The sequence below is a fragment of the Hydra vulgaris genome, chromosome 02, assembly GCF_038396675.1.
Source record: "Hydra vulgaris chromosome 02, alternate assembly HydraT2T_AEP".
Lineage (NCBI taxonomy): Eukaryota > Metazoa > Cnidaria > Hydrozoa > Anthoathecata > Hydridae > Hydra > Hydra vulgaris.
Window position 1 is genome coordinate 27,715,954 of NC_088921.1, and position 20,161 is coordinate 27,736,114.

The 20,161-nt window shown below is 29.2% G+C and overlaps 1 protein-coding gene and 1 long non-coding RNA gene across 2 annotated transcripts; both read right to left on the reverse strand.

The window, feature by feature from the left end:
- Positions 1-9,559: 9,559 nt before the first annotated feature.
- Positions 9,560-11,767, reverse strand: LOC136075979 (E3 SUMO-protein ligase KIAA1586-like). Its single transcript, XM_065789433.1, is given in 6 exon segments — positions 9,560-9,831; positions 9,834-9,896; positions 9,899-10,054; positions 10,090-10,866; positions 10,869-11,257; positions 11,259-11,767. Coding segments are annotated over 6 exon segments (2,166 nt in total).
- A 3,681-nt stretch (positions 11,768-15,448) lies between these two features.
- LOC136076856 (uncharacterized) lies at positions 15,449-19,857 on the reverse strand. Its single transcript, XR_010636632.1, has 3 exons — positions 18,517-19,857; positions 18,082-18,177; positions 15,449-15,642 (listed from the first exon to the last, which is right to left on the reverse strand). It is a non-coding gene; the product is annotated as an uncharacterized LOC136076856 (long non-coding RNA).
- Positions 19,858-20,161: the final 304 nt, after the last annotated feature.

Here is a 20,161-nt window from a genome sequence, read left to right on the forward strand (position 1 = left end):
TAAGGGGTCGTCCATAAATAACGTCACGCAATTTTTGACCGTGTTTGAACAACTATTCGCCCAGTCCCCCACCTCCTCCTCATCGTAACTCTTTAGCAACAAGTTCTGTACGAGTCGTCACAAAACTCCTGACCCACAGAACGTGACGTAATATATGAACTTCTCTAAAATGTTACATCTTTGTTCATAAAATAGTTCTCTGCAACATGATTTGAAAATATTTGCAAAAGGTTGAATATTCAAAAAGATAAACATTGTCATCATTATTTCATAATATTCTCTGTTTCATTCTACCCTGTTTTGCTCTAAAGTTTTGTTAAAAAAACTACTCGAAAGACCGCATGGAATATATAACCGCCCATTCAAAACTTTTTCTTTTGCGCATTGCTTGAGTAAGACGTGAGTTTTAAAAGAAAAAAAAAAAAAAATTATTAAACTCTAATATTTATAAAATGAAGATTATTGTTAAAGTGGAACTAATCATTGAATAACACTTAAATACGACATGGCACCACGCACCCTTTGTGAGATATTTGTATATCTGAACTCAGACTTGAGCACATTCGAATGCAATTTTTTGAAGAATTTAGAAGAGATATGTTCACGCCCGAAAGATATTATAATACAAAATTTAAACATGGTGAAAGAAAGCATAATAAGAAGTCTCCGTGAACGTTTGTTTTTTGAAGTACTGGATAGCTTTAGCAGTGAACAATTCAGAGAGATTAACATTACGTTAGACTCAGAAAACCCATTGGATAAAAATCTTCGTAAACGGTACAAAACAACCAAATGTTTAGAAGATATAATTATTTTTTTGATAACTTTATGCGAAAATCAGTTGCACAAAGAGATTTCAAAGACCATAATCTCTTGTAAGAATATAGAACTTGCGCACGTGGACGATAAGTTTCTTATTTCATCATTAAAAGATTTATTACGAATTTCAAAATCAATCCAGATCGAAAATATAGAAATAAAAGTGGAATTAGGTTTGTTAAAAGATAATTATGCTAAAAGATAATTATGTTAATAGATAATTATGCAAAATGAACTTATTCAAGATCTAAAAGTATCTAACGATAAACTTTTATTTCTTAAAAGTCAACCAAGTCAAAACATAAATAGTAGTTCAAATCCACATCATAAAAACACGTGTTCAAAATCTCTGAAGCTACACAAAACGTCAATAAGTCTTGCGGTAAATTACTTGAAAATATCCCTAAAGTATCAAATACTGAAAACGTAAAATCTGATTATAATGCCCAATATGAAAATAAGCTTTTTAATTATCACACGCTAAATGAAAATAAAAATTCCAAATTCGCCGCAAATGTTGTAAAACATAGTTTTCAACAACCTTTTGGAAAACCGATGGCAAATAATTATACAGAAAGTCAATTACATCATGTCAAAACAAATGCAAAGGTTGCGGCTCAAAAACAACAGGCTACAGATAAAACTAAACAATCAAAATTTGGATTTAAAGAAAAACTCTCAAATATTGATAATAATTCAAATAGTTTTATTTTAGTTGGCAAAAATAATAAACCTGCCCGCCAAACAATTATTCTACCCTTCGAAAAAATACATAAATTATTTGAGCCTATATTTGGAACAAAAACTCCGAGGAATAAAACTATTGCTGGTAATCGAATAATTCGTAATTTTGAAGTTTTTATAGGTGGTGTAAGCAACCAAATCAACGAAGAACAGCTTCAACGGTATATGGAAACTGAATTAGGTATCACACCTATATCAATTACATTAAACAGAGAAAATGAATTTAATAGATCATATAGAGTTTCTATAGGTATTTCAGAAAAATATAAAATTTTCAACCCTTCATTATGGGATAATAATATCATTATTAAACCGTTTCGAAAAGGACGCATATTTTCTAATGTGAAACATTTTGTATCTAACTTGAACCAGAAAAAAGATTCCTAATTAAAATGGCTTTAAATAACATATTAAAGGAAGAAAATCTTCTAAAAACGTTTAGCTTGTGTACCTTTAATTGTCAAGAACTTAAAACAAATATTAAATATACTGAGACCCTAATAATTTCTCATGACATTACATTTTTGTGCAAACACTGGGTATCAAAACTCGAATATTCTATAATCAAAAACATCTGTAAAAACTCCCACTCATTATATTTCAGCCAGGCAAATAAACATGAACAGGGTCGACCTTTTGGTGGAAATGCCTTCTTCATACGAAAACATCAATTTCAAAATATTATATCTATTTACGAAGATGACAATATATTTGCAATAAAATTGCAACAAGGTTATACCGACATTATTGTAGTTGGCATTTATCTAACCTCTTCACGAAACAATCAAAAATCATTGGAAAAATACAAAAGTCAATTAGACATACTTAAAGGAATTATAAATAGTCATGAGGGTAATGGCGAAGAAATTATACTTGGAGATTTCCAGTCATTTCCGCACGGAATATACGATCTATTAGAAAGAACTGGCTCTAAGAGAAATAATTATTCTTTGATTTTATCTGAATTTATTGAATCAAACGAATTAGAATTAGTCGATGTAACTAAAGGGTCTGGTCCTGTAATTACTTATCGACATCTTACATTACCAAACTCATCGTATATTGATCATATAGCTATTTCAAAGCATACATCTCTTCTAGTATATAAATGTATCGTTATTCCTCCTTCTTTTCAAAATGTAAGTGATCACTTGCCGCTATCGATTTCAATTGGACTGAAAGGTCAATATTATCAAGAAAATATAAATAAAATAACAGAGTATTTTAGCATTCCAAGATATCTCTGGAATAATCTAGACTTTATAAACTTATATAAGGATCACTTAAATACAAGTTTTAATAATCTTAACCTTATTGGTAATTTCGAAAATGAACTTGACCAAACCTATACTACTATTACTAACAGTGGAGCATGGGCTCTAAGAGAACACTTGAAGTCAAAAAAACGATCTGGTTATTCAAAATCCTGGTGGACTCCCGAGTTAACTCAAAGTAAAAAAATTCTTTCACATTATTTTCAAAAATGGAGGGAAACGGGATTCGTAAAAGACTCCACCTCTTCTATCTTTAATCGATACCTCTTTGCTCGAAAGAATTTCCGCAAAGCCGTCAAAGCAGCCCAAAACAATAAACTATATCAACAATACATAAAAATTGAAAAACTAAAAAACTCTAACCCAAAAAACTTTTGGAATGTTTTTAAGTGTATAAAAAAGAATTCAAATCCAAAACTTTTTGCTATAAACAATAAAAAGGATAAAGAATCGATTACCGCAGAATTTGCTACTATATTTGAAAAACGATTAAACACTGAAAGGTTAAATCATAGTTCTATTTATCGTCAAGTTCCACCTTGTGAAAATCCTGATGAAATAAATATTACTGATGAAAATTTAAAAGTCGCTATTTCTTGCCTAAAATTGAATAAATGCCAAGATCATTTCAATATATCTGCAGAACATTTAAAATATGCCCAGTGTGATGCACTAACGCAATGGATAAGAAAATTTTTTCACTTTTCAATTAATCATGGATGGACCCCTACGTCTATGTCAACTTCAACTATTATACCGCTTTTCAAATCGTATAAAAAATCACTTACCGACCCAAATAACTACCGAGGTATCAGTATTATTCCAATATTTACGAAACTTTTAGAATACCTAATTTTACTCATCAGTCCTGAGATAAAAGAAACACATCCCCTTCAATTTGGTTTCAATAGTAAGAGTTCGACCTTGCATGCTGAATTTGTTATAAGCGAAACAATTAAGCATTACAACAACAATAATTCGCGTATTTATTTATGTTCTTTAGATGCTGAAAAAGCTTTTGACAGCTGCAACTGGGACATTCTCTTTAATAAACTTTACTTTGATAAAAACTTACCTCTCCAAATAGTTAACACTATATCTTCTTTATACCACAAAAGTAGTGCAACTGTCTCTTACCTAGGTTCCAAATCAGTTTCATTTGCTCTTAAGCAAGGAGTGAGACAAGGATCCATTCTGTTCCCCTACCTATATAACATATACACCGAAAAGTTACTCGAAACTATAAAAAATGATAACGTTGTGGGTACTTCTATACATGGAAACTTCACAGGTGTTGTTGCTTATGCTGACGACATCATTCTTCTTAGCTCTACTCTATCTGGTCTTAAAAGGCTGATTACAACGTGTAATATTTACAATAACTTAAACGGCATAATGCTCAATGCTGTCAAAACGGAACTGTTGCTTTCGGGGAAAAGACAATTAACTAATTGCAAGATAACCCTAGACGACCATCAAATAATACCAAATGAAAAACTTAATCATCTAGGCTTTATTTGGGATCAAATAAAGCCTAGATGATTAAGTTTTTCATTTGGTATTATTTGATGGTCGTCTAGGGTTATCTTGCAATTAGTTAATTGTTAATTGTTAACAAAAATCTATTTTTGCCTCACTCAATAGAACAAATATTAACAATAGAGTATCAAATTTCTAAACAATAGTGCAAACTCTGATTCAATTGGTATCCGGTTTGTACATCCATCTTCAATTATTCAGTTATATACATCTTTAGCAGTTCTGACCCAAACGCATGGTCTGGAACTCTGTGAAAATAGAGAGTCAACAATGCAAAGACTTAATAAACTTGGAAGAAATGCAGTTAAGTCATTTTTTAATATCTCTAAGTATAGCAAAAACTATATAAACTCTCTATTTAAAGTTCGGGAGATATCGACTTACATACAACAAAATAAAATAAACCTATTTATCCGTCTATTAAATAATAAAGTAACTTTTGAAATCATCAATTCTCAGCTTAACTATTGTTCATTAAAATATTCATTTTTAGATGATATAAAGGAATTATGTAAGATCCATAAAATAAATATGAAAAACTTAATTCAGGATAAAAAGTGAAAAAAGAAAATTAATATTTCAGAAAATATAATTCCTGAAGATACTTATCAAATTTTAGTCCAGGCAATTCAATGTTGGAATGCAAAGCAACAGCGAACAATTTTTAAAAATACTCTTGAAGAAAACATTCCCAAGTGATATACTTTATTCTCTCTTTAAATATCTTAAACTATTTTTATGTATTTTTACCTTGTAAACACATTTACAGAGGGTGTTTAATAAAATAATAATAAAATAATTAATTTTTATTAATTTATAGTTTGTAAATTAAATTTAAAATTCTCAATTTTAATTGTTTTTTAACAACAATTTTTCTTTTCTGATGTTCGAATTTGATGTTCGAATGGCCGAATCAACTAAAAACTTTACCAAAATGACACAAAACATTAACAATAGTTTAAAGGGTTTGGAGTCATAATTGTCAAGGGCATAATTATCCAATCGTTTTAATTTTTTTGGTTTTAAGTACCCAAATAGGAACTAGAAAGCTCACGTCTCCTTCTTTACCGATGGCGCGAAGTATTTCCAGAGATCGCTTCAAACCTTGAATCTCTTGCTTCAGCTGCCTTAAGCCTAATCCTAATTAGTGATTGGTTGCAGTCTTGTCAGGAGTGAAGTTATTTAAAAAATTAAGTCATTTAGATTTTTTTATTTCATCCGCAAAAATTATTAGTTATCTTAAAAATTCAATTCAACTTTTTTTTTTCGCTTCAAACAATTTTAATTTGAATGGTGACAAAAATAACACGGTTTTCCTTTTCAATAGCTGTCGTACAAGCAGAATTTTTCTTATTTTAAACTATATAAATTTAAAATAGTATATAAACTTAAACTAAACAAATAAAGATGAAATGTAATAGAAACTAAAGCAATCAAAATAATTAATTAAAACAAAAGCAAAACACTCTAATTACTTTTGAGTTTAAGTTTTTTTATTAGATTTGAAGTACAATTTTTTAACAGGTGAACTTACATCAGCTTTTGTTTAATATAATATCTAATAAACTACTAGACTCTACTTTTAAGCTGGATACTTATGAAATAAGAAATGTATTTTAAAATTTGGAAACAAATATTATTATAGCGATACTGTTTAGGGATCGTCCATAAATTACTCAACGCTTAAATTATTTTAAAAAACAGAAGTTGGACATCTTAAGCTTTTAAGATGCCCAACTTTCATTAAACTTAATGAGCTATTTTGATATTTAATCTAAGGCTCTGCGAAGGAAAACTTTTGATATTTTTTGTGGTGTTTATGGACGATTCCTTAAAAGTATTATTTGCCGGGTCTCACAAAGATCAGCTTATATTATTTGTATTAACTCAATGCAAAGTACGTAAGTAACAAAAAGCTGTTTTAATAACTAAACTATTTTAGTAAAATAATAATATAATTCTCGCTTTTTTTAAAAATGCAACAACATTGCAATTAGTAAACGTATTTTTTGTGGCTACGCTATTGCACATCATACTATTACTTCATTCCTTGAGTTGGGTGCAGGTTAGGTCGACATAACTTTATTTTTAAATACTATGTGAAACCTTTTCTAAAACATGAAAACTATAAATATAATAAAACAAAGTTTAAAAAGTTAGAGTATTGTTGATTTGATATTTTCATAAACATTTCAGATAAGAAAAGTTTCTCAAGATCATCATCAAACTTAGCCCGGTCTGCTCAGAGTCCTCTCTCAGCAACCTCATTCGTTCTATAAACATTTTTTAATGTGGCTTCAACATTAAGAATATGTCTGGTCAGAGTTTCTTGGGCTGTAATGCAGGCTCATGTGGCCTCGTTCAAATTCACCAACTGAGTTCTTCCCTCATTTTAAACCATGCATGTGACCAAGAAAGCTAATAAACTTAGCTATTTATTTCAATGATTGGCTTTCTTCTGGAATTAGAAAGTAGCCCATTAAGATTTAGTTGTTGCAGTTTAGTTGGTAGCTCCAGTTTGGGTAAAATATTCTTATCTAAGTAATGCCTGAAAACAATGCATAACCTGAAGAAAAAAATGCATACACAATACGGATATATAATGCATACATATCATTGATGTTGAAAAAGAATAAGTTTAATGAAATAAACTTAGTCAATAGTCTATAATCATCTCTCCAAGTTTTAACAGTAGGAGGAAGATGATGCGTTTTGGGAAGGATGTTATATGATTCTTTTAATTGTGGGTACTTATCTTTTAGTTTCTTTATAAACTTAAAATCAGCTAGAGCAGGTGATTTCGATGGCGTTGGTGAATAGAAAAATACAACTTTTTTTTTAAATTAAGATCTAAAAAGTGAGCATTACACCCATAATACAGAACATGTCTGTTAAATAGCTCAGTTTTTAAAATGCTTATTATTCCACCAGAACCATCATAAGCTCCACCTAAAACAAAATGTAACTATTTATTGCAACATACATATTTATAAATAAATAATGATATTACCTTTACGAACCAGTATTGACAGAGCAGGTGTTGCATATGATAAGGGATTTTATATCGACAACAATATGCTTTAACTACTTTTCCTTTATCATAGCTGCTAGATTTTTAGAAGTTCCACTAGTATGTAGTGTTTTGAGGCCAATGTACCAAAATGTTGGTCCCTCTAAATGAAAGGCAATGACCATACGTTTCGATTTCTAAATGCCGTAATCATATGGTATCACAGCTTTTCCAATTGACAAAAGTTATCTTAGAATTAAAAAGAGTTATGACTTGTAACCTTTTACCAGCTCTAAAAATAGCAGAGAATATCATAATGGAAATAACTTAATGAGCGAGTTACTCTAGTTCTTTTGTGTGTAGAGATTCCAGCTTTTGTGCACATCACAGCAACTAACATTGCCTTAAAGTAAAAACAAGGTAAGTATATTTTTAAAAAAAGTAATAACTTTTAGTTTGAAAAGTATTATTACTCACTTTCGATTTAAGCTTTTTTATGGGTGGTTTGAACGAAGGCTCAACACCATCAGAGTTGTCATCATTTTGAGAGCTCGATTCTGTATATAATTGCTCTGGATAATCAAGATCCAGGTTTTTTTAGTATCAGTTTCCTATAAGCAGAATGCTCAATTATTTGGCTAGCATTTGCAGGCATTTGATGATTATAAAATGGCATGCCTTGGCAGGCATTTGATGATTATAAAATATTTGTTCTTCGCTCCACATTTTGCTTTTTTTGTCAAGAATATTAAACGGCATAAGAAAATCCATACTTGATTTTCTCTTCAATCATGTTTTATATTCAACCACAAGTTTATTTAATTTTTTTGTGTTGCCAACTCTGGTTACTGATGATAAGCTAAAATTTATATTCCAGAGCTGCTCCAAATCCTTCACTATTATTTGTATTACAACTTTTAATGGTGGTGCAGTGTGTATGTCAACTAAATGGTGATAGTAGCCAAGAATGTGCCGAACTTCTTGAAATTAGCTAAGCTTTTCGTTCGTAATCCAAATGGAGCAGCTGAAACCAGAAACTCCCTCGATTCTTTTGAATATGGTGGTCTAGAGTTGTCTGTCTTTCTCTTTGAGGCTTAGCAATTATGCGGGACATATTTATGGAAGTATATTTATAACTAAATTAGAAAATTAAATAAAAGTACTTTGTTTTTATTTCAAATTATGATAGTTAAGCTAAATTTATAATATAACAACTATTAACTTCATCTAATTTAAAAACGGTACAAATATTCTCTCATAAAGGATCACAAAACTCTATTGTTTTTTTAAAACCATCTCCGATTAGCTCTTGTACTGTACTGGGTCTAAATTATTGAAAGTCTACTTCTTGAATAGTACAAAAATTGCTGTCTGTGCTCATACCTATTTCAAATTGATAAGTTGTCGGTTTCTTCGACCATTTTCTAAACATTTTGAGTAATTTTTTCTGTAATAATAAAGCTAGAGCGCGTGATTGTTTTCAATCCTGAACATTGCCGGTCTCCGTAAACTTGTCAACCAAAGTTCAAACCGTTTTCTCAGGAGCACGCGAAAGATAAAATGATTTTTTTTATCTAATCAATACTGAATTAAAGCATGAACATAACTTACTAATCACCCTGTAGTCGTTTAAAAATAACATGCGTATATGTTTCGAATATTTAAAAGACGTTATTATAGACTTACAAAAATTTGCAACCGTGGTTTTAGCTAATAACAATTCGCAAAAACCTTGTTGAATCAAAAAACGAAACATTCACTTTGTATAGTTTAGTTTAGTTTAAGTGATCAATAATTTAAAAATGCATACATCTAAAATTTGTAAAAATTTATCAAATTTTGAAAGGAATAAAAAATTTTAATTACTTTTTTATTAAAAATTATCAATAAAGATGGATTGCATCAGACACCTTTGCTAAGGGTATTCACTACTTATGTATATCTGTCACACAAGTATCCAGGGGTGGGCTGCCAAATTTTGAACAACCGTCTTGCTATTATTTCAAAAAAAAAATTGGTAAATGCGTACATTGTCTTCATTAATTTTTGTACAGTATAAAATATACATAACAAAACAAAACATTTATTGCGCAAAATAACTAAACAAAATATTTATTGCACAATAAAACTGATAAATTTCAAATTTAACATATTACGGTATGTATATGTTTAATTAATTAATTAATAATTGTAGAGTCCATATGCATTGTTCATTTGCAGAAACATTATGATTGTACCCTCTTCTTACCCTTGTTTCAGTTGCTAACCTGTGATTCTGGTTCTTCCAAGATGTAACATAAGGAATGGCATCGAAATTTGCTATTGGTTTCCCCAATAAATTTATTGTCATTAGATTGGATATATGTTCCACAGTAAGGCTAGTTCTTAATTTTGATGCAATTAAATTCATAAGGTTAAAACCTCCCTCAGCTTCTGAACTGTTATTGCAATTGTGCTTGCTATTTTTTTAGTCCTTAAAATTGAATTAGGTAACTGAACATTTTCAGCTGTATGTTTGCATCTACAAAGTCACGAAAATTATTAACATCTACTTTAAACTTTAAAATTTCGCATAATTTTCTAACCATGTCTTTATCTTCTAGCCATGGTGACATTACTTTATCTAATAACCAGGTAGAAGGATCTAAAATCTCGAAGAGCTGCATAAATTTTTATAGTCATCAGTGTCATTGTTTTCATTCTTATCCTCATCCATATTTATATGACTAGCCGATAAAAGTCTTGCTTTCACATTCTTTGCCACACTATCTAATAATTGCTCTCTGGGAAGAGACACAAATTTATTATTGTAATCAAATGGTATGCATTTGAACTCATTTAATGAAATTAAAATTTGAACTTTTTTTTCATAGATACCAAAATTATTATTCTTGTGTAGTTCTATAGCTCTTATTGAACGCTTAATTAATTGATCAGCTTTAGATATGGTAATTTTTCTTGATTGAAGCGCATTGGATAGCACTGAAAATTATTTTAAGATATCTATCGTTAAAGCTAAATCTTCAATAAAATATGTATTAGCTAATCTTTTGGCCATTCCTAAATTTGATTTGGACTGGATAAAATGTTTATACAACGTTGGGTATGCTCTCCACACTGCAGTAGCTGCTCGTAAGCTACAGGATGCTCAACGAGGTCCAAAAACGCGACCAATTTTTATTATTTCTAGGTTCAAATCACTAGAAACAGTTTCCAATTCGGCTTGGTTTTTATTTGACTGATGATATATCGCATATATGTTGTTTAAAAACATTTTAAAATGATTTACTTGTTTAATGTCGCTTATGGAATCATCTAGTGCCAATTGCAATTGGTGGTTCAAACAATGCCACACGATTAAATTTGGAAACATTTCAGTTAATTTTGTGGCTACTCCAGATTTTCTTCCTAACATTGTCGATGCACCATCTGAACAGAATCCAATGAGATTTCTTTGTAAATAATTTTTATCAAATCCATAGTAAGACAGTCTATTAAGGTCATAAAAATATTTTCGGCAGTTGTTGACGTCAATTCTCTTAAATCTACGAAAATCGTGAGAGGTTCAATTGCAGACTGTACTTCACACTGTAAATATATTACCAAAGTACTTTTTTTAGCAAATGTAGAAGCTTCTTCAATTATGATACAAATTTTTGAATTTTGATTAATAATGTTTTTAAAAACAGTTTTTTTAATCTGCATCGCAATATGTTCGACAATTCTAGTGGCAGTGCGTCTGGAATGTAAACAATTTCCTATATTAACACCATTTTTTTCTTGTAATTCCAAAGCTGCTTTTATATCAGACAATGGTCTGTTTCGTTTAACAAGACTATAAACTGTGTTGAAAGTTTTTACAGTAATGTTATTTATTTTTTACATTTGGTAAAACTTGTTTGTTAGATTGAATAATTGTTTCTTGAATTTTTAAATGTGAGCATGAAGTGGAATGTTCTTTAATTTTTTTGCGTAGAGAAGCTTGCCTTGTGTCTTTTTTAGTTCCATTAGGAATTATTGAACATGAAATCCACTCATTTGATACGTGAATATGTTTTTTGTTTTCTATTCCTAAGGTTTTTATTTTTGAACGGTCTTTACAACCTAATTTGCCATCTTTTACCACTAACCATTTATATTGTTCTGTGAACAAACTCACTTGTTTTTCTATCCAACAATCTGGTAGTTGACTATTGCGTACTGTGCATGATTCCAATAATATTGTAGATGATGCTGATGAACATGAAGCTGATGTTTTATTTGAAACTGATTGTATAGGTTCAATATCTGCAGAATTTATTTTTTTCTCTAGTATCTCTTCATTGAGTTTTGTTTTTGTGACATTTACAAAGGACAATAAATTTCCTTGCACTCTCTTCATTTTTTAATTAAAAAAATCTAAAACTTAAATACTGCCATTATATTCACACAATTTTTAAATGAATGAATTTATATTATTTACAAATAATAATTTACAATTGTTTGTTTATGTAAACTAAAAATTTAATTTTACTTACATTACTTACCTTAGCAATTAGACTAATTAATTGTATTTTGTATTGTCAATTCAGTAAACAAAGTAGGTTTTTATAGTAAATATAATCTTAGGGATTGCATCTCAAAATTCGAAATTCGAGAATTCCGGAATTCGTTTTCATGATATAGTTTCGAATTCCTATAATTTTACCAGCGAATTCCGAAATTAAAATTGATTTTTTCGTGCTCTGTACAACTTTTAAATTGTGTTTTTGTTTGTTTACATATAAATGTTCTACATTCTAATTCTATAAGAAGACATTCTATAAGTTCTAAATTCTATAAGTAGACAGAGGAAACATTCCAAAATTGCAGTTAACAGTGTCATGTCTTCATTTCATTTGTTGTAATATTTTACGATTTGGAACAGTCTTTGTTTATTCGAGTGCACTCGCGCCAGCCTTGCACCGCATTAGTGCGGTGCAAGGCTGGCGTGAAGGAAGGGGGGAAGGAGGTATGTGGTAGAGGAATGAGCCCCCCAGCCTCATGAATAATTTTTGTGTTAATTTAGTTGGCAAAATTAACTTTTTTAGACAAGTCAGTTGGCAAATAAAGAAGACCTTTTTTTTTTGTTACTTAACAAAAAAGTAAATGGCCCCCCTTCACGTGACACCTACTCGTGCCAACCCTGGAGCGGTGTGTATTGATTTATTTAGATCAATAATTTTTAAATAAGCATCATCAATATTTTGTACGTAAGTAAGCATTAGAAAACAATAACTAAGCCCTTAACATTAATGCAAAAGTTGGAAAACAAAATTCAATTGAATTCATTGTACAACATACCATCCGGCTCAATTCAACAATTTATAAGTCGGAGCTTTAATTCAAGATTTAATTTTTGATTTTGATTTCGCCATTGAGAGTGGAGCCTGAGCGAGCCTTCTCAGCTGCTGGTAACTTTTGTATTAAAGTTCGATCGAGACCTAAAGACTCAGCTTTAAGCGATATCTGCTTCCTCAAAGCATATTCTAGACAAATAAAACAATTAAATATTATTGATTTGGAATTCCGAATTCCGAAAAGATTTATTTTCCGAATTCTGATTTTTTTATTTTCGTTAAAATTTGCATTCCCTATATAATCTGTAGAAAACGAACAAATTATAAAAATAATAAAATTGTAACAAGTAACGAAGGAAATAATAAAGCAGGGCGATACCATGTGCAGTGTGCCGAAGCTTCACAACTTGTGACTCACTCACAAGCAATAGCCATGCACTTCGTATTTTACGTACGCACATGATGTGTGTTTTGTGTTGCGCACATGATATGTTTGCGAGTGTGTGGCACATCAGCGCGATGTGCATATTTTGCAAAAACATTCTATTAAAATGGCTTATTTTTGGTTTTAGGGTTAATTTAACCAGCGGCTCGCCGGCTCCAGCCCTCCCCTGCAAGTATCTATCTTAAAAATATATTAAAAAACATGAAGAAAGAATTTTTTATGGTTCGTGTAGGACTGAAACAGTATGTGAAAAATTCCTTAAAGCAGTGGTAACAAGAAAACCCTATATTATTTGAGTTTTTCTTTCATCAGGCGAGAGACTTGTTTGTAATGGTCCTCAATGATATGAAGTGCATATTGTAACCACTTTGGATTTTTGACTTTATTATTGAAATTTAAAACATTTTTTTTGTTATCTTTAGTTCTTCTCTATTAATGATGCAAATTTTCATCAACCCGATTTTTGAACATGTTAACTAAAGTAAAGTTAACTACTTTTTGCGGCAGGGTATTCCACAGTTAAATAATAAAATAAAAAAAACAATTTCTGAAGAAATTCTCTATCTGTATGCATTCCAATACTCGCAATTTTTGACAGTTTTTTATTGTAAACTCAGATACTGTTGTTTTTTTGTTGATAATAGACAACTCAATAGTACGTGGAACGTTTTCAGGAACCTAGATTAAAAATATTAATTAAGTTACCTCTTTTTTTTCTCTTTTCGAGTGTCATGAGGTCTAACATAACTACTCACTGCTCGGCGGTCCGTCCTTTAAATTCAGAAGTTGTTTTTGCGGCACAGTTTTTTAGCACACCTTTTCCAGGGGTGTCTCCCTGTTATAGAGGTATAGTAACCTCGCGTACTCAAGGTGGGTAAAACAAACGTGGTGTAAAGTTCTTTCCACATTGAAAAACTACTTCTCTTGTATCTACAATTCTTTAGTTTAGCGCTATGGCTTTATACATATTCATTCAAGAATTCTTTCGTGCTAAATTAATCTTCAAGGAAGTTATAGTGTTGCAATTGTTAATGATTGTGCAAACAAAACATTACAAAATGGTAATAATTGTTGAAAGCGTATTGTTGTGTAGCAATCATCATATTTATGAAAGTATTTTTTTAATAAAAAAACCATAGCAAATTGTAACATTTTTCAAACATATTTTTCTTCTCCGAAATCGTAAGGTAATAGTACTGAAGTTTGATTAATTTTGTTGGAGGAATCATTTGTGAGGAACTTTGTTGTAAATTTACGTGATACATAGCTTCTGTCATCAGATCGAATGCCTCGAAAATGTTTGATAAGCACAACCTCTTAAAAATGAAACCATGTTGGCTTTTTGGTATGAGACTGTTAGTGCAGTGGTTCGTAATCTGATTTTGAACAAAATGTTCAATCATTTTGAAAGGGATACTAGCAAGGGATACTAATCAGTAATCAGATGATTTTAGTTTAGAGCTTTTTTTGAATATCAGTGTAATGTTTAAATGTTTACAATCTTCTGAACCTGTAGTAAGCAAAGTCTGAAAAATAAGTGTAAATGGAGTAGAAATCGCTGCTGTACACATTTTGAGTGGCAATGGATGGACGTCGTTGAGTCATTTAAAGTTTGGCGTATTATCTCTTCATCAAAGTCTCCCTTCATGGTCCTCTAAAACTTGTATTTAATCTTTTACATTCTACTTTTTTTGATATTGGAGTGAATGGACTTTGGGTTATGATTTGAGGCTGAAATAGTTATTGGTTTGCACACTAACGCTATTGATTTAACATTCTTAGCAACCTGTCTGCGAAATTTAGTGCGTTTATATTAAAGGATTTCATTAGTAAAGCGCTCAGGAGCTAAGTATGCGCCCACAGATATCCTTTTCTTTGATCATCTCTTTAACTATTAGACAGCGAGTAAACAACTTTTACAAAAGGAGTGTTTCTAGCTAATATACTATAATATATATATAATTATATGTATTATAGTATATTATTAATATATATAATAACCCTTGCAAACTTCTTTTTGCATTTGATAAAAAACCCAGTCGGCAAATTTAGTTGTAAATGCGCATTAGAAACTTGTTTAATTACGTGTCGTTGTGGTATGTATGTTAGCCATTTTATCGTGTCGAACACGCATTAGAAATACGCATTAGATGCGTATAAAGTCAGGTATACAATACGACGCCTACTGAGTATCAAACTCGCATTTGAAACTCTTGTAAACACGTATAAAACACGATAACCAGAGAAAATTCAATACCATATTTTCCTGGTATTACATGCGCATTTAAAACTTTCCAGAATAATAACTTGATATACTATCTAAAAAATTAAATACAAATTTATTTATAAATATTTTAACTTTGGCTCCCTATCAGCAACGCCTTTGCTTATAGTTAACGACATAAAGACCGTATTAACATCAGTTGAGTTCTTTTTAAAATCTGTCACAACACAGGTACCAGAAACGGAAAGTCAAGTAAAGCCTGCAAATGCCTAAAAAAAGATATGAAAAAAAAAATTACAACTTTTAATTACAAAAGTACTATTTGCATTTTATTGTTAGCAGAATTAGAATAATAACAGAATATATATTCTGTGTCTACAGAATAATTAAAAAAGATTATAAAAAGGCTAGACAACACAATGTAGCAACACAGGCAAATGACACCACAACTTAATAAGATATTTTATTAACTTAAATACTTGGACTAAAAAGATTTTATTTATTACAATATTTGAACAATCAAGGGACAATTATAATTAAGCAATTTGAGCAACTTTTTCATAGAATAGCAAGCAACTCGTAAAATATTTCTTATAAATGATCATTATCATTTGTGGTATTAAGAAATACGTAGGAGCTCAGTAATTACATAAGTTTTATTAAATCTCCCTCTCATCTAAGAGAGAGAGAGAGAGAGAGAGAGAGAGTGAGAGAGAGTGAGAGAGAGTGAGAGAGAGAGAGAAAGAGAGAAAAAGAGAGAGAGAGAAGGAAAGTGTTTCCGAAGCAGCATGTTAACAAAAGTAAAAAAACACGAAAATAAATAGTAGTAATTGGTTTTATTATGTTACCAGTAAACAAAATTATTTTTGCTATTGTTTTGCAGTGGAAGCTATTAAAGTTCCACCACTTATTTGGAACACATCAGGCCGTTGTAGTTCTGAGGGAAGAGAAGAGATATTTTACATAAGTGCTAGAGAGTGCAAGGTAAATTACCATATTCGGACAGGTGTCCAGTATTGAGAAGTGAATTTCAGAGCGGGAATATGATTCAGTGTCCAGTTCTGTGTACGATAAGTGTCCTTCAAGTGTTCTGTACGTTGTTTTGATTATTGTGTTTTGACGTTTTTGGGGTGATTATTTAGTTGACGTTACCGGCAAATAAATGCGTTACAATTAATAGTTAATTGTTATAGTGGAAATATTCATTTTTTCTGGAGATTCTAAGTTATGGTTACTGTATATTTTAGTTTATAGTTTATAGTTGATATCGTTTAATTATATCCTTTGTTTTATCCTAGTTTAAGTTTTATAAATAATATAAATTTATTTATTTATAATTAATTCCGTTTTAGTGGAAATATTCGTTTCTCCTAATTTTAGTTTATAATTAATGCCGGTTTAGTGGGAATGTTCGTGTATTTTAGTTTATAATTAATACCGGTTTAGTGGAAATGTTTGTTTTTAATTGTTAGTTTATAATTATTATCATTTTAGTGGTGATAAATAGAGTAAATTTCATATCATACTAAATTTACAAAAATTAAAACCATGTTTCAACAGTAAGCTAGCTAATCAAGAGATGACAAAGGGAAGACAAACTAAAAAAAAAAATGAAAAAAAGAACATACTTACAATAGAAATTATAAAAAAAATTAAAATAATTTAAATTTAAAAGTGTTAATTGTTACAATAAATAGTTAAACTAAAACTTTGCTTTGTTCTAAAGTGTCTAAAGTAAAATCCAATTAACAGACATTAACTGAATTCTGTCAAGTAAGTTTTCTGCTCGCCAAGCAGCATTTCTTACATTTCAACAACGATTAATTTCATCCTGCCTTGATCTATTTTTTTCATTTGACAACTATTTTCAAGTTGCCTATTAGCATTTACATTAATAACTTCGTTGAGCCTAATACTATCTATTTCAGTTTCACTATTATCATTAAACATATTACAAGTAATCTTACTATTGTTACAACTGAATAAATGAACATAAAAGAGTCTTACAAATTGTGATCTTTTCTAATCAAAGACTTTATTTAAACTTTAAGATTTATTGAAATCCATATCTTTTTATATGTTTTTATACATAAGTCTATCAAAAATATTAAATGATATTTATTTACGTTAATCAAAAATATTAAACAATATTTATTTACATCAACTATTTTTAATTTAACAAAGAATCTAGACTACAATGCACAAAATTATTTTTACCTTAATGCACAAAAATAATAAATGCACAATTTTGTATAAAAAATTGAAGCAATTTCAGTCAGTATATTTTACTCTAAAGTAATTATATATATATATATATATATATATATATATATATATATATATATATATATATATATATATATATATATATATATATATATATATATATATATATTGACATACCTTTAAAAAGTGGTATAACACTTTACGCAATGAAATATGAAAAAAACATCATCATTGTTTTTCAACTACTTTCAAAAGGAATTTATTGATTTTTTCTATTCTGTTATTTTTTTTAAGAAAGAATATTTATATAGATACAGAGAAATATAAAATATACTGAAATATAGGCAGATTTAATTTTATAAACTTTCGAATCAACAAATTACAGTCAGTTTTCCATGTTATATACATAAAATATATTTAATATAATATATATCAAATATAAAATAAATCCAATATAAAATAAAACAAAATAGTAAACTTACTCAAACTAGTATCAGTTACACCGTGTGAAGTAACTAAAAACACTTTAGTTCTTTTCAATCGCTCTAAAAAATAACTTTCAGCTCTTTCCAATAGCACTAAAAAATAAAACAAAACTTGCTTAGGTGAGTTTCCTAGTTTATAAAAATCTGAAAACAGATAAGTAAAAAACCAAGAACAAACAAACATTTATTTGTTAGAACTACTATATTTAAACAAATTAAATTAAACAAAGAATAACGCCAATTCTCCTAAAAGGCTAAAAAAAATTTTCAGCTTAAATTTGCTTGCAGACCTTGCTTGTAAAACCATGTAAATAAGAAACACATTTAGAAAAGCCTAGAAACTACTTAAAAATGACATATGCAACATTGAAGTTTGAACATTGACTGGACTAATTATTAGCAGATGTTTTTAAAAAATTCATAAAAATTTACATGCATTCATTCTTTTATATCGCATAAATCCATCATAGGATAAATCTGAAATGAAAAAATGTAACGGATAAGTAAATACAAGGAAAAACATCATATATGAATCGAAAATCAATATATCTGATAGAGATAAGATGTCATGATAAGAGAGTAGCCGTTGTTAAATATTGTTATTTCATGTTAGCTTTAAGAAAACAAATCATATTGGTACATCATGGTTCTAAAAATTCAAATTGAGATATAAACAAAATGTATATATACGGCAAAATGATTTTTCTTAAGTGGCTTTTAGTGAATGATTAAAAGCAGTGAGTTTCAATAACAAAACCACTTATAATTTTTAACAATAGACACCAACATAAAGGTAAGCCAAATGTAACAACATTAGTAACATAAATAACAACTTTACACAAAATCTTGCTCAACACGTTTGCCAAGTCACACACTTTGAAAACATGGAAACAACATAATATAAACATATATAATAACTATAAAATACAATACATTTGTTTAACTTTATATAACATATATAAACACCTCATATAATATTTATATACACAATAGATACATTTTATACTATTTTAATGACACATTTATAAAACAATTACATAACACATACATATATTTATCAAAAACTTTTCAACTTTGAACATAATATAAACATATATGCAAACTATAAACATATATAACTTGAATTGTGTGAACAAAAAATTTAAAAATAACATGAAAAGATCTAAAAAGATTCATATATATATTCATATATAAAAACATATATCTCGTAATAAAACATCAAATTATAATCATATTTAATTTAAATCAAATACTTATTGAATAAAGAGCAAAAAACAGATAGAAGTACTGCAATACTTAAAACAAAATTTAACGTTTAGCAACAATAAAATGTCAGTGTTGGCTCGAAATTTTAATTTATTTTTCTAAATTTTCTAAAACAGTACAAAAAAAAGGTAATAGCATAACAGAAATGTCAATAAAATAATAATCAACATAATAAAATAAGCAAGGTATGAAATGATAGGATTTAAAATATATTTGAATTATATTAATTTAGGACTTCAAAAAACTAAATAAATAAATTCAAAAGTAGTAATAAATATTTTTATGATAAAGTTTTAGTAACTCTTTTAGTACAAAAAAGTACTGTAACTGTATTGGAGATATGTGATACTGAATCAGCAGAACGATATCTCTTCATACAACTTTTCATGTATTCCTGACTATTCCTTTTCCTTCCAGACAAACTTTTTACTAAATTTCTCAAGAGAAAGATGCTTTTTAATTTAAATTTTGCTTTCGCTATTTCAGTTTAAGCATGCGCTTTAAAGCAAAGATTTTCGTTTTTCCATTATATGTTGATATTTGATCAAAATCGGGTACGATATCGTCGATTTTGACCAAATATTAAATAATACGTATTTTTGATAAATAAGTGGTATTGAACTCGAATTCGAAACTTAAAACTAAATGCGTATTTTTCTGGTATATACGGCGGTATGTTATACGTGATCAATACTCCGAGTATTTACAATACTAGAAATGCCTACTGGGAAGATAGTACCAGTTGTAGTTGTAATGAATAATTTTTCTAATAAAACGCATCTATGTACGTGGATAGTTCCGCGTATTCTGC